General features: G+C 41.2%; 2 protein-coding genes across 7 annotated transcripts in view; one reads left to right on the forward strand and one right to left on the reverse strand.

The window, feature by feature from the left end:
* Positions 1-853: 853 nt before the first annotated feature.
* Cetn2 (centrin 2) lies at positions 854-5828 on the reverse strand. Of its 3 annotated transcripts, none has more exons than NM_001400934.1 (5): positions 5696-5743; positions 3616-3774; positions 3206-3334; positions 1802-1939; positions 854-1442 (listed from the first exon to the last, which is right to left on the reverse strand). In NM_001400934.1, the coding sequence occupies exons 1-5, from the start codon at positions 5696-5698 to the stop codon at positions 1353-1355; spliced, it is 519 nt and encodes a 172-aa protein (NP_001387863.1). In that variant the 5' UTR covers positions 5699-5743; the 3' UTR covers positions 854-1352. The 3 variants fall into 3 exon arrangements, with proteins under 3 accessions (NP_001387863.1, NP_001387862.1, XP_063136414.1); NM_001400933.1 differs by having other exon boundaries at positions 5561-5743; XM_063280344.1 differs by having other exon boundaries at positions 861-1939; positions 5696-5828.
* A 114-nt stretch (positions 5829-5942) lies between these two features.
* Positions 5943-14137, forward strand: part of Nsdhl (NAD(P) dependent steroid dehydrogenase-like) — a 30924-nt gene continuing 22729 nt past the window's right edge. The window contains exons 1-2 of one of the 4 annotated variants that reach the window (NM_001009399.1): positions 6002-6075; positions 13749-13865. In NM_001009399.1, the coding sequence (NP_001009399.1) occupies positions 13791-13865 (75 nt within the window). In that variant the 5' untranslated portion in view covers positions 6002-6075; positions 13749-13790. Of the gene's footprint in view, positions 6076-7976; positions 9692-13748; positions 13866-14137 lie in introns of those variants that run through there. The other 3 variants (XM_063279969.1, XM_017602022.3, XM_039099683.2) reach the window with 3 other exon arrangements.

The following is a 14137-nucleotide window of genomic DNA, read 5'->3' on the forward strand; positions in this document are numbered from 1 at the left end:
AGCCTATGTATGTATGTATGTATGTATGTATGTATATGTATATGTGTGTATATGTATATGTATATATATACATATACATGTATATGTATATACAGTCACCAAACCTAGACAATATTGCTGATGCCAAGAAGTACATACTGACAGGAACCTGATATAGCTGTCTCCTGAGAGGCTCTGCCAGAGCATGACAAATACAGAGGCGGACATTCGCAGCCAAACATTTCAGTGAGAACAGGGTCCCCATTGGAGGAGTTAGAAAAAGGATTGAAGGAGCTGAAGGGGTTTGCAACCCTGTAAGAACAACAATGCCAACCAACCAGAGCTCCCAGGGTCTAAACCACCATCCAAAGAGTTCACATGGACAGACCCATGGCTCCAGCTGCTTATGTAGCAGAGGATAGCCTTGTTGGCACCAATGGAAGGAGAGAGCCTTGGTCCTGCCAAGGCAGGACCTCCCAGTGTAGGGGAATGTCGGGGGAGGGGGGGAGGCAGGAAGGGGTGGGTGGTTGGGAAGGGGGAACACTCTCAGAGAAGGGAGAGGGGGATGGGATAGGGGGGTTATGGACAGGAAACCAGGAAAGGGGATGTGTTGAAATGTAAATAAATAAAACATTATTCAATAAAAAAAAGGAAAAAAAAAAGACTCTTTAGGCTTAGAGCATAAGCTCTACTAGCTGTAAAAATCCACAAGTTCCGAAAGCAAAACACTATTTATGGCAGCAAAGTAACAGAGAATTAACTTTTTTATCTATATGCCAATGACAAATTTTATATATGTACCAGGCTGCACTGAACACAATTATTTACAAGGTGTACTCACAGTTAAAGCTAAAAATACTCATCCTTTAAAGAATGAGAGCTTAAATTAAGAAAGGTTTTATTTTTTTAAAGACAAAACAAATGCATTAACACACATCCAAATGCCACAGCAAGCACTCATTAGGTTTTATAAAAGAGAAAACTGCATTGTGGTGTCAAATGAAAACCAAAACCATTTTAAGAACCACTACAGCTTATGGTGACATGGATACATGGACAACTAAGAAGCCAGTGCATGTTTTCAGCTCTGTGGAAATGCATGAGTAAGGTGAAGTCATGGAAGGTGGAGTGGCCACAGTCACACCTTCAGACCCTTTTCCCCACTTTATGTTCTTCTTCTGACTTAGTCAGCAGGTAAATGTACAAAGAACTTAATATCAAAGAACACTTCCAAAAGTCAAAAATAGATTCAAGGTCATGGCTAAAGTTATCCCAGAGGTTAGGGGAGGGGGGCTCTCCAAAGCCATATGTCACAAAATGCCAGGCACTAAATCTAGTCACATGTGCTTGCAGTAGAAAAAGGAACACTGATCTTAATAGAGGCTGGTCTTCTTCATGATGCGCAGGAACTCTTGCTCATTGACCTCACCATCTCCATCTCGATCAGCTTCATCAATCATTTCCTGCAGGGAGGTAAGGGTTCCTCTTAGATTAAGTCACAAACGAAACTGCAAAGTGATTAGATAAGAAACTTCAAATAATGCTATGAGAAAAGATGACTATGGTCCATTTAATGTGAGCGTGCCCCTTTCTATGATAGTTACCAGAAAACCAAATCTCAATTATTGTCATATGCATCCATTGAAAAAAAGCTGGAAAGTGTCTGTTACCTGAAAGCCAAAAGAGGAACTTCCACTGTACATTCTAAAGACAGAGTCCATGGGCAGGAAATTATCACCAAAGGTATGCAGGATACTACCTTTCCTTCCAAGAAAGAAAATAGAGAAAATAGAACCCAGGAAAACCAGAGCCCACTTGTCACCTGGAGCTCCTCATCTGTCAGGTTCTCGCCCAGCTCCTTGGCCACACGCTTAAGATTCTTGAACGATATTTTTCCAGTCTCATCATCATCAAACAGCTTGAAAGCTTTCAGGATTTCTTCTTTGGTGTCTTTCTCAGACTGGAGTAGGACACAAAACTGATAGTTACTCATACCCAGCCACTTGGCCACTCCCTGGTCATCCTTCTGTCTCCAAAAACCTGACTTGAGCAATGGTAGGAAGCCAGGTCCTCTGATTCACGGTGATATGTATCCCCTTTCTACTTCCTATCCCATCATTTATTTCATAATCAAAGCAGAACTTAGTAGGAAAAAAATGCCTGCTTTTCGAAAAGCCAAGAAGTTCTAAGAAATGAACAGGAGGACTTGTTTGGGGGAGGAGGCAAAGTATCATGTGCAAAGGACAGGTTCCTGGTGTGACTGGACAGTCACATACTGTTTTCACAGGTAGAAAACAAGAGCCTCTGGGGTGAGCTGGGGCTCATCTTTCCAACACCCAATACTGGATCTTGTCAGGTATCTACGCTGTCCCTCCTGTGCTTTGTCTTGTACAGAACTTTATCCAGTTCTAATCTCAAGAAGGGAGTTGTAGGAAAACTGTCTTCTTAGATTAATTCCTTGGCCCTGTCTCTCATCATCATATAGTCCTGGTGATAGCTGTCATGATATATGTCCTCTGTCACAGGCAAACAAGTGTGGTCCATTGGAAAAAAGAAGACAAACTTAGTAAAGTTAACATAAACTTAGGGGTTAAATGGGAAATATAATTGTATGTAAAATACTGTATAAAACAAGCAGACACTAGATTTTTAAAATATAGAAGCAGTGAGTAGGGTTGTAATCAGGGAAAATACATTGCTCATGGTAATAGAAGACAGATATACTGATAAGGGCAAAGGAGGTATTTTTTTACAATTCTTCAAAGAATTACTGGGGCCCTGAGTACAATGGAAGAGAGTAAAATTTCTGAAAGCATTGAAACCTCAAATATTTCAGGAAGGTTCTTGCCAGGAAGTACAACTGGAGAGAGCCCCTAGGAAGAACAATCTAGGAATCAATCCTGAATGTGAACCATTTGTCTGGAAATGTCAGATTGATTCCTCATTTATTTTATGCTAATTTAATTTTTAATAACAACAATAACAAAATAAACAAATCTGACAAATATTTGAAAATCTGTGAGTTAAAAGGTTGTACTGCTTGTGATTATCATGGGGCCACATGAAACAAGGTAATGCTTTTACCTTAAAGAAAGACACATGAAACTTAGGGATCCTATCAATTAAAAATGGAATAGATTTTGTTAGATGAAGTTCTTTTTATGTCTAGATTCTCACATCTTACCATTATGGGTAGAAAGTATGTTAATTATCTTAGCTAAATTACCATTTTCTGAGTCATCACTGTCAAAAAGTCACTGAAGTTCATTTTTCCTGTTCCTTCTTTATCGATTTCACTTATCATTTTCTTGATTTCTTCTTTCTTGGGTTCAAAGCCCAGGGCCCTCATTGCCACCTGCAATGAAAATAGAATCATCTAAACAGACACATGTAAATGATGCAGAAACAAAAATAACTGTTGAGGACATTAACCCATGAAATTGATTAAGGACACTGTAATACTGATTCAATTGATATTTGCAATCAACTTTATCAATTAGATCATTGTTTCAGGTAAAATATATACAGGGTACCTTTTTCTGTCACCTTTTCCAGGAAGAAGGGAGAAGAAATGGAACAGGTAGAGAACTAGCAACAGGGAAACACAGGTAACAAAGCAAGATGTGTACAGCTTGCCTTTAGTTCCTTCATGTCTATAGTTCCAGTTCCATCAGCATCAAAGAGATCAAAAGCTTCCCGGATTTCCTGTTTCTGTTCTTCAGTAAGTTCAGGCTTAGGGCTCATCCTTTTTCTCTGGGCACTGGATGCCATGTTTGTCTTCTTAAAATTAGAGGCCTTCACACATTATACAAATATAGAAGCACAGTATTACAACCACAGTCTTTGGTGTTTTTTTTTAATGGTAGCTCTAAACATACATATCTCTTTCATTTAGGCTCAATCCTCCATAATGTACTTATATGTTATTATATAAACTTTCATGGGCCAGTGAGATATCTTGCTGCCAAGCTTGACAACCTAAATAGAAATTAGGATCCAGGCTTCAGTTTTCATTATCAAAGATGGAAAGGGAAACTATGCTCACATGCTAAAAGGAGAGAACCAACTCTTCTAAATTATTCTCTGACCTCCACACTCAGGTTACAATGTGCTTCTCCCCCAATGAATAATAAAGTGTAAAAACTAAAATAAAACTAACCCCAACTCTGAAAATAGAAATAACGCAAACCTGTGTGAAGAAAAAAAAACTTTCAATGTAAAAATATTTAAATTTATATATGTCAGTTTTTACTAAGTTGTAAAAAATAGAACATTGACAATAAAGTGGTTACTTTCTAATGTAACTATAAATTTGTGTTAATAATGTGATGCCTCAAATGACTAAATCCAACTTCATTGGGGAGCAACCAAATAGAAGGGAGTTTTTGTTTTAAAACAGTATATTATCATTTTTCTTTGTTCTTGTATAGATCGACATAGAGCAAGTGAATATACAAATATGAATTTCTAGTGTTAACATAGCCTTCATGAGAGGCTATAACTCTGACCTCCAATGTCTTAAAGTTTATACTACAGAAAGTTCATGCAATTGTACCATTAATTGAAATCAATTGACCTATCACTTTAGGAAATTCAATTTCTTAAGTTATTTTTAAATATAAAGAAGCAACATCAACAGCTTCTTGAATGACAATATCATTCATGCCTAAAACGTCAACATACTTGAATTTTCTTCTTTTCCAAAGTTAGTGAACAGCAAGTGTGAGAGTATCTGTTTGTAAGGAATAAGCTTATCACTTTGTTATGAATAGACTGTCACAAATTTCCATATGCACATCAAGTAGAATAACCTAGTGTGGCCTCACTTTTTTTTTTTTATCAAAGATGAAGAGGGGAAACAATATGTGCTCTAATGCCACTGCTAAAGTAGACAGCTGGGTAATTAATGAAAAAATTTTATACCAACCGATTTTAAAGATCTGCCTAATAAATTGAAAGAATTGCTGGAAAGAACAATTAATCTTTCCATGAACCTCTGCCTCTTCTTTTTTTTAAACTATTGATTTTAGAAGCCAAGACATCTTATTCTTCATTCTGAAAGAGAGCTAGCTGAGAAACCATTTACGGATACGGATGATCAATTGTACATGATTTCGGGAATCTCCGTTCTATAAAGGTACTTAAAACATCTTCTAGTGCCAGTTCCCATGAATTCTGCTCCTCCAATTAATTATACCTAAATTTGGCTAAATGTAAACTTACTAAGATAAATATTATGCCACTACAGAGTGATTAGAATCAATCCATTTGGCACCTGCGTGCTCTCTGCGTAGCTCAAAGCATCTCCTGAAAGCCTGAACGCGCTAGAGACCATCAGAACACAATAAGCCTCTTAGCACCGTGCATAAACTTTAACTGGGTGGCCTTGGCCAGGAGGCCTGAGTTTGACTGAGGCCGGAGTCTAAGGAAAGCAACAGAATGGTCACCCTGCCTTTCTCGGAAAACCAGCAGAGGTCCAGAGACTGTTTGTGGGGGGTGGCTGAAGGTGACTGGGGCGAGGACAGGGTAGTGGGTAAGTGCAGGCGAGGTATGCAGCGGGCGGCTGTACTTTCTCTCCTACCCTTCCGGAACACAGCTCCATGGAAGAACTAGTGCATCAACGCCAAGAACCGTGCAAGGAAGGTTGCAAGCCTGCACCGAGGCCTAGGAAAGGCCCGGGAACGCCGCGGTAGTCCACCGAACCTCCAGCACTTACCATCACCCAACAGACGCTGCCACCGGTTGTTAAGTCAACAGCGTACTCGCGGCCTTGGCGGCTTTCCCACTGCTCCCTGCGCGCACAGCCCGCTTCCCATTGGTTTGGGAACGAGGAGGTGGGGCTGACCTGGCAAAGCACGCCCAAGGGCCAAAGGGCGATGCGTAGGCAGCCAAAGATTGGCCTCATTGGGCAAAATCGTGCTGTGAGCGTCAATTGGCTACGCCAGAGGCGAGCTAGACCAATCAACATTATGAAGGAAGCTCTGCTGATCGTGGGCTCATATAGCTCAGTAGAAAAGGGTGGCTGGTATTCAGCTGGAGTTCGCTGGTTGCCGGTTGCTTGCAAGCTGAGGTCTATCGTTTGAGTGTCTAAACCCGGTAAGAGTTGCGGATTTGCCCTTGGAGGCTGCTGAGTATAGGTGACAGAGCCGGGAGGAAGTGCAAGGGAATGGGTGGGACGTTCTAAAACCGAGTTGGGGACACAGAACATCTGAGGGACCAGCAAAGATATGACCTAATGGTTTGGAGAGAATACTGTGCCTGGGGAAGCTGAGACCTCGAAAATGGAGTGGGTATGCCGAGTGTTGTGCCAGTGGTTCACAAGGCTGGGACTTAGAAACTTAATCCAAGTGAGGCTTTGTCTTTGACATTAGCTCTACAAGGGTCACTTTAGTTCTCAGGGGGATAAGCTGAGGACTTTTGAAAATTCATCAAAATGTGCCCTGTTAGACGTGCAGACACCCAAGACATATGGGAAGGAGCATTCCTGAATGACACTCCCTTCCAAGCAAAGCCACAAGAGTTTTGGAAGCATGGAGTGTAAAGAAAATTAAAGAGCAAAGTGCACAATGGGTGTGGGGTTACCTGTAACTGTGCCAGGAGTAAGGAAGATTTAGGGTCGAACACAGATCCTATGTTCTATGCCCCTCAAAGCATAGAAAATCAGCTTAGGAACATTAAGGGCACAGCATCAGTCTCTCAAACTGAGAAAGGCCCAAGACTTAACAACTCCCCATAAATGTAATATAGGCCCTTTGCCCTCTTTCCTTTAAGCCATGAACCAGATTCAAAACTTTTGTGTCCTATTTGACTCCTTTGTTCCCTGCAGCAACAATCCCCTATATCCAGCCTCCGGGTTCTCACAGTTATGTCCTTAAAGTGTCTTCTGTTCTCTCTGTTCCTCCTCAGCCCTTCCTCAGCAGTATGAGCTAGAGTTCTCACTAAAGTCCGCAAAGCCTACCTCCTCTTCCTGTCATACCCATACTGTTCTCCCCTCTGGCTCACTCCCATCCAGGACACTTTTTGTGGCTGGTATACTGCTGCATTGATCTTACCCAGCCACATGAAGTTTTTTAATTTTATCATATTTTGATTAATTCTTTGAGAAAATTTCAAAAATAAATAGAATTTTTTGACCATCACTATTTTGAGATAGGGTCTCACTATGTAATTCTGGCTGACCTGGCACTCGCAATGGAAACCAGGCTGCCCTCAAACTTCACAGAGATCTATCTGCCACTGCCTCCTGAATGCTTAGATTAAAGGTATTTGCCAGCAGGCCTACTATTGGTCTTTGGTCATTGTCACCTCTGTAAGGTTACTCCTTACTCTGTACCCAGGCCCCTCATATTGCAATATGTATTTATAGTAACACTGGTCACCTCCTAAGCCACTGTAAAGTTAACCTTTTTTCTTCTTTGTTGCCTCCACTAGAAGGTGGGCATGAGGACAGGAATCATATTTGTGTTTACCAGTACCTGGAGAAGGAAAGACTACATGTTAGGTGAACCTTAGCCTATTAGGTAGTCCGTAAGTACCCCTTAGTTTTCCATAATTCATCCTCTACCAACATATACCTATGCTCCACCAGATTAATTTTACAATGAACATCTCTGGTTTAGAAAGTAAAGTCCAGCGAAGCCCACTGCCCAGTTTCATGTCTCTCCATATTCTTTGCTAAAGTGAGTCTTAAATATTCCTCAAAAGTCTCTCTCTTGAAGGCGTAGTCCCCACCCATGATGTTATTGGAAGGTAGTGGAACTTGTACAAAATGGGATACACTGGGAGGCTGCTAGGTCACCAGGGCCATGCCTTTGAAAGTGGATTGTGGGGTTTATTTCTCTGTTTTGTTCTCTTGCTACTGAAAGGTGACTAGTCTCCAGCATCCTCTACCCCATTCATATTCATTCTCCTCTCTCTCTCTCTCTCTCTCTCTCTCTCTCTCTCTCTCTCTCTCTCTCTCGTACTACCAAAGGCCCAAAGCAACATGGATTAAACTTCCAAAACCATAAGCTAACATAGACCTTGAATCTTTTAACATGCTTGAATAGATGTTTTATTTTGGTAATGAGAAAACTGACTACTCTTCTTCCCAGTCAATCTTTGGGGTGACATCCCAACAGGGTAGAAAGGACAATAAATTTCTTCTTTGGTTATGTGCTAATTCTGTGGCCCTTGCTAAGTTCTTTGACTTGTATGAGCATAATGCTGCTTTGTTCTTGTGTAGATGCAACTTATCACAGTATAACATGTTCTTCCCACCCTTAGATGTGATCTATCTTTTAAGACTCTCACATCCTCTTTTTAACTTGCTCCTCGTAGGGCCTTAGAATTCATGTTTTTAGATAATTTCTTGTGACTAAGCATACTACATTAGTTCTCTATGGACTTGGCGTCCTTAGGATCCAAACAACCCCCTTTTCAGTCCTGCTTTGAGCCCCCATAGCAACTCTGAGGTAGGCATGAAAGGTGAGTATTTTCCAGATCCAGCTTTTAAAACAACAGGGTAATCCAGGAGAAGTCACTTGAACTCAGGAAGAAAGCATTGACAACAGGTGCTAAGGAACTAGAAGGATAAGGGGAATTTACCTTAAATATGAAAGGAACAATAGAAGCTAGGCTTGGGCTTGGTAAGAGGCTCCGGAGTGGCCCACAGCAAATTCAAAAGTAAGTAAATAAGAAAAAGTGAGACGTGGCATCTCAGGTCTGTGAAAAAGCAAAGTCCAGTTGGATGGCCCCAGGGAAATAACAGTTCACCTTCTACCTCAGAAAACAAATGCCCTCCTAAACACTTTCATCCTGTGCCATGTCTTTGAATTCTGCAGGGAGAAGTCTTACTTTGTTTTTTTACAGGACCCCTGCTTTGCAATATTTACTCAAGGTAGTGTATCTATTAAGTAAGTAGGTGCCAGCTTCATGGGACTCATTCTCCTTCCATTAGATCATCAGGCCGGGTCTTGTACAGGGTGCTAAGCCTGAAGTGGGTGGTGATGAGACAAAACTCGGGCCTATATCAGGATTCCTAACTCCACTGATTGACTTGTCTGAGAAATGTATTTTATCCTTGAAGTCTGTAATTCTTACACAGATCAGCACATTCTACCCTCAGCTAAGGAACTCAAGGTAGCCAGAGTCTAGCTTCTGTTCCTTTACAGAGAGCTCACACCCCCTCAGGAAATGGGGGGCGCTTTCATCTTTGTGGGGTTCGAAACACACTATCCTTTCCTTTTGTCTTCAGCAATGGGCGGTCACAAACCTTCTTATATTTTTCAGTGTAGGATGTGGTGGTACATCTTGGCTTAATGGATTCAAAGTCCCACCATTCTAAATGAAACAGACTTGAGGCTTCTGAAATAGCAGTCATCACAGCCCAATAGTCCCTAGGACTTTGCTCTTTGAGGTCCACTTTTCAGTAGTTCAAGACAATTTTTTGTCTGTAAGTGTGTGATCAAATGTATGTACCAGAAAATGCAACCGTTTGACTTTTTTGCACTCTCTTCCTACTGTAGGGCAACTGACACCAACTCTGCTCCGATATTTTCATGCTGCAAAACTGAAACTGCATTAGCAGCCCTTCCCCATCCCACCACTGCCAACTACTACCAGAAACCATGTACTCTCAGTTTCTCTGAGTTTAAGTACCTCGTGGAAATGGAATCAGACAGTGCTTATTCTTTTGTGCCTGGCTCATTTCTCATAGCATGATATTCTCAGAGTACGTTCAGGTTGTTGCATGTATCAGAATTTCGTTCTTCTTTATGTCTGCATAATATCTTGCTGTATGATTTAAATGGACCACATTTTATCAGCTCATGCATCAGTGGAAATTTAGGATACTTTTACTTTTTGGCTACAGTGAACAATGCTTCTGTGAAGACGGATATAGGAAAGTCAACTATAGGTCCCTACATATAATTTAGGTTTATATTCTCAAATGAAGCTGCTAGATCACATGGTAATTGTGTTTAATTCTGTAAGGAGCTACCAAACTTCCACAGTGAATAAACTATTTTCTATTACCATTAGCCTCACATAAGTATTACAGTCTCTCTGTGACCTTAATAACACTTATTTTCTGTTTTCTGACTTCTGATAGTAGCCCTCCTAATGGGTGTGAGATGGTCTTAGTGAGATTTTGATTGCCATTTCTCTAGTGATTGGTAATGTTGAGTCAGTTTCATGTGCTTGCTTGCTGTTTGTTAAGTATATCTTCTCTGTTCATTCAGAGCCATTCCTGACATGCATTTGAACCTGACTATAGAATATCACTGCATTTCAGGCAGCGGGCAGGACCAAGGGAATGTCAGTGGCATTGACTCACTGTTAGAGTAATTCTGACCTCCCAGGACCTACACACATCACATAGTCATATAATTTGAGATAGTATAGGTTTAGTTTTGACAAGAGGTTGGTGTGCTAAGACCTGTGTGATCATCATTTGAACATTGCAACCATACTAGGGTGGGCATGTTACTTTTACTTCACACCTCCTCCTCTGGCAAGTGGGAAAAGATATATGCTTCTTGCTTTGAGTAATAGTGGAGGTGGGAGTTGGTAACTATACTCTGTTTCTAGACTGCACAAAATTTCATCTTGCATTCATCCACTAGGTCTTTGTAACCTGACCATAGACAGCATGGTTTAAAACAATAGGACTCCAAACTTGTGAGAGGTTTTCCCTTCCTCCAATTCTCACCGATTTTCAGTGTAAAGATTACTTATTCTCCCCATCATTGGAGGACAAATGGGTTTCTTTTGTTGTGTTGTGTTTTGTAATCCTTACATAACCTCCCTCAAGCTAGCCCAATTTGGGCCCATATTTCTTCCTACATCGTATATGAAACATTGAATACTGGGATGATTATATTTTCTGTATTTTACTGAAGAACCAGGTGAAATATGTTACAGTTGTGTAGCTTAGTGTTCTCGTGGGACTCCTACCAGTGGGAACAGGAGCTGTCTCTGACTCTGCTGCCTGTTGCTGGGACCCTTTCCCCTAACTGGGCTGCCTTGTCCACCCTCAATAAGAGATGTGCCTAGTCTCACTGCAACTTGATATGCCATTCCTGGTTGATATTCATCGGAGGCCTGCTCTTTCTGAAGAGAAATGGAGGAAGAAGGGATGGGGAAAGAGGGGAGGGACCTGGCAGAGAGAAGGGAGGGGAAACTATGGTCAGATGTAAAAATAAATAAGTTAATAAACAATTTTTAAAAAAGAACTACTAAGTGGAACACTTTAGGATGAATTGTGTGCTCTGCCTCAAATTAGGTAGGAAGGGATCACAGCCAGGGTATTGGGCATGTCAAGCAGACTGTATTGAGTGTACACAGCATGACCTCAGGTAAGCTGGAGAGGTATAAAGTAGTTTGGGGATTCAGAGGAGGACCATTGGGAGGTATGATAAATAAAAACTGCTTTTAACAGGGTGTTTAATAGGTATTTGGCACTATGCTTAAATAGCTCTGTCTTTAATTCTCACAGTAATCTTTAAGGCTGTTTGCTTTATAAATGAAGAAACAGGTTCAGTTCCTTTGAATGACTGTCAAGAGAGCTTCCTAGTCATAGGTAGAACTGAGATTTGAACCCAGGCACAGGCTCTGGGTTTCTAGCTGTGAAGAGTGAAAGAATATGTGCTTTGGCCTGTAGGTAAGCAGAGTATCCTCAGGGGATGGACTTGATTAGTAAGCTTGCATTCATCTCCTAGGTCTGTCAGGCCTGACCACACACAACAAGACTTAAAACAGCAGGGCTCCAAACCTGTAGGAAGCATTCCCTCCCTGCAGCTATGATGGGGTTCCACAAGCAGGCAGGTGGATACCCTCACAGCCCCAAATACACAACACTGACCGCTGCTAGAGAGGTTAATAATGGCGTTGGCAGGGTTGCAAGCTACACAGGAGAATCCCCTTGCCTCCATTGCTGTATCTGCCTTCTCATTTGCTTATGCTCCCCTGAGGATCTGAAAAAAAATGGCCAAAGTGAATACTAGGCAGTCATGATTTATAGCACACCAGCTTAAGAACAAAGCTCAGTGAAACTTCTAGATAGGTGTTGCTAGATACATAAGGAAGAGCAGTAAGGATTCTGCGTGTATAAATACTTGATGCAGCTCTGAGACCAGCAGGCCCATGAGTGCCTGCTCTATACTATACCCTGTCTTGCATGCCTACAATTTAGCAGCAACCAAGCCACCTCAGACTGCTTGTAAAACTGGTACAAGGTGCCCTGATCCTTGTTTTCCAGCAACTTCTGTCCTGCTATATGTAAAGCCATATGAGTCCAGTCACTGCCACATAGTTTGAGGTGAGTAGATGTCAGGGCCCTGCAAGTGTTCAGGGCAATGAGCAATAGACACGGGGGGATGGAGTAGGCACGGAAGTGCAGGTTAACTATCCATATTCATTAGATATGTGGACAGAGACTCAGAATAAGGCAAGTTCTGAAATATAGTAAACTGATGTATTGTGTATTTTTCTTATTGCTCTGAGAAAATAACCTGAAGAAAAGCAACCTATGGAAGGAAGTTTAGTGTAGCTTGAAAGCACAGTCCATCATGGCGAGGCAGTCATGACAGCAGGCTGTGAGGTGGCAGGTCATACTACATCTGTAGTCAGGAAGCAGAGAGAGATGAATGCTGGTGTTTAGCTTGCTTTCTCATTTTTTATTTAAAAAAAGATTTCTAAGTTTTATTTTATGTATATAAGTGTTTTGCCTACATTGTAATATGTAAACCATGTATGTATAGCTTGTCTAGTGTTCACTCAGGTAAGAAGAGGGTGTCAGATCCCAAGGCACTGAAGTTAAGGACAGTTATAAGCCACTATGTGGGTGCTAGGAACTAAACACAGTTATTCTGCAAGAGCAGCAACTGCCCTTAACCACTGAGCCACCTCTCCATTGCTTTCTTGTTTTTATTGAGTCCAGGTTCCCAGCTCATGGCATAGTACCATCCATGTTCCGTGTAAGTCTTTGCATCTTAGTTAAACTTCTCTGGAAATGCTTTCACAGACATGTCTCAAAGATGAATAATTACAACTGATAATTTCCATTTTGAATTCAGAGAATCTCCTATAGGTGACCCATCAAACATTGAGGGTTGTAATATGTTTCAAGGACATTTGGGCCTTTGATATGCCCACAAAAATCAATCCACTCATCAAATCAAGTTCATAGAGACATAGGATGGCACCCATTGTTTGAAAGTATCAGGCTGTGGAAATTGGATTGAAGCCATCACAAGACCCAGTCGGTGCTGGGTGCCTGACACTTCTTTCTCCTGTGGCATTTTGCATCTTCTTTCATGAGTAGGCCCTTTTATTTCTGGTACAGTTTTCCATTTACAAATACCACATCAGAAATATTTATACATACAAAATAATATAATTTTTTAACTTGTGTTTGCAACTTGGTATTGTGAGTAAAGGGAAAGGGGAGGAATGATGAGGCCTCCACCAGGACTGCATTTTTCTGTTTGGTAGCATCATTGCACTTGATTACTCTGTCTCCCACTGTAAAGTTCTTGGTCCCCATCATCTTCCAACCGCTACCCAAAGGCTTTTGATATGATTAGTAAAAGAGGTTATTTACCTCGCTTCCTGTCCTGCCTCTAATCCAAGTACACTGTAAGTTAAAGACTTGGCATACACTCCCTAGCATGGGGACTTTGGCCGGTAGGTATAATGGCTAGGGCTTAGCTATTTATGAATATTTACCCATAATGGATAAAGATGCTTTGCTTGCACACTATTAATGTCTTTCTCTATGTTTTTAGGAAGAAGAGTTGATTACAAACGAGACCATACTTTGAGCCATAATGGAACAGGCTGTTCGTAGTGAATCAAAGAAAGGCCAGGTCACAGGGACAGATTTGATAAATGAAGTTTCCAAAGTAGGTACTAACATTTGAAAAGTAGGGGAAGTCAAGCTATTTATAATTACCTCTGCATTTTTATTTATTGTTTTCTCATATATTACATCTTAATCACAGTTACCCTTCCATCCACTCCTCCATGTCCCTCTTCCCACCTCCCCCGATCCACTGCTCCTCTGTTTCCCTTCAGAAAAGAGCAAGCCTCCCAGGGATCTCAACTGAATATGACCTAACCAGCTACACTAAGACTGGGCACAAACCCTCGCATATCAAGGCTTTATCTGTACATG

This window comes from Rattus norvegicus, chromosome X (assembly GCF_036323735.1).
Source record: "Rattus norvegicus strain BN/NHsdMcwi chromosome X, GRCr8, whole genome shotgun sequence".
Classification (NCBI taxonomy): domain Eukaryota; kingdom Metazoa; phylum Chordata; class Mammalia; order Rodentia; family Muridae; genus Rattus; species Rattus norvegicus.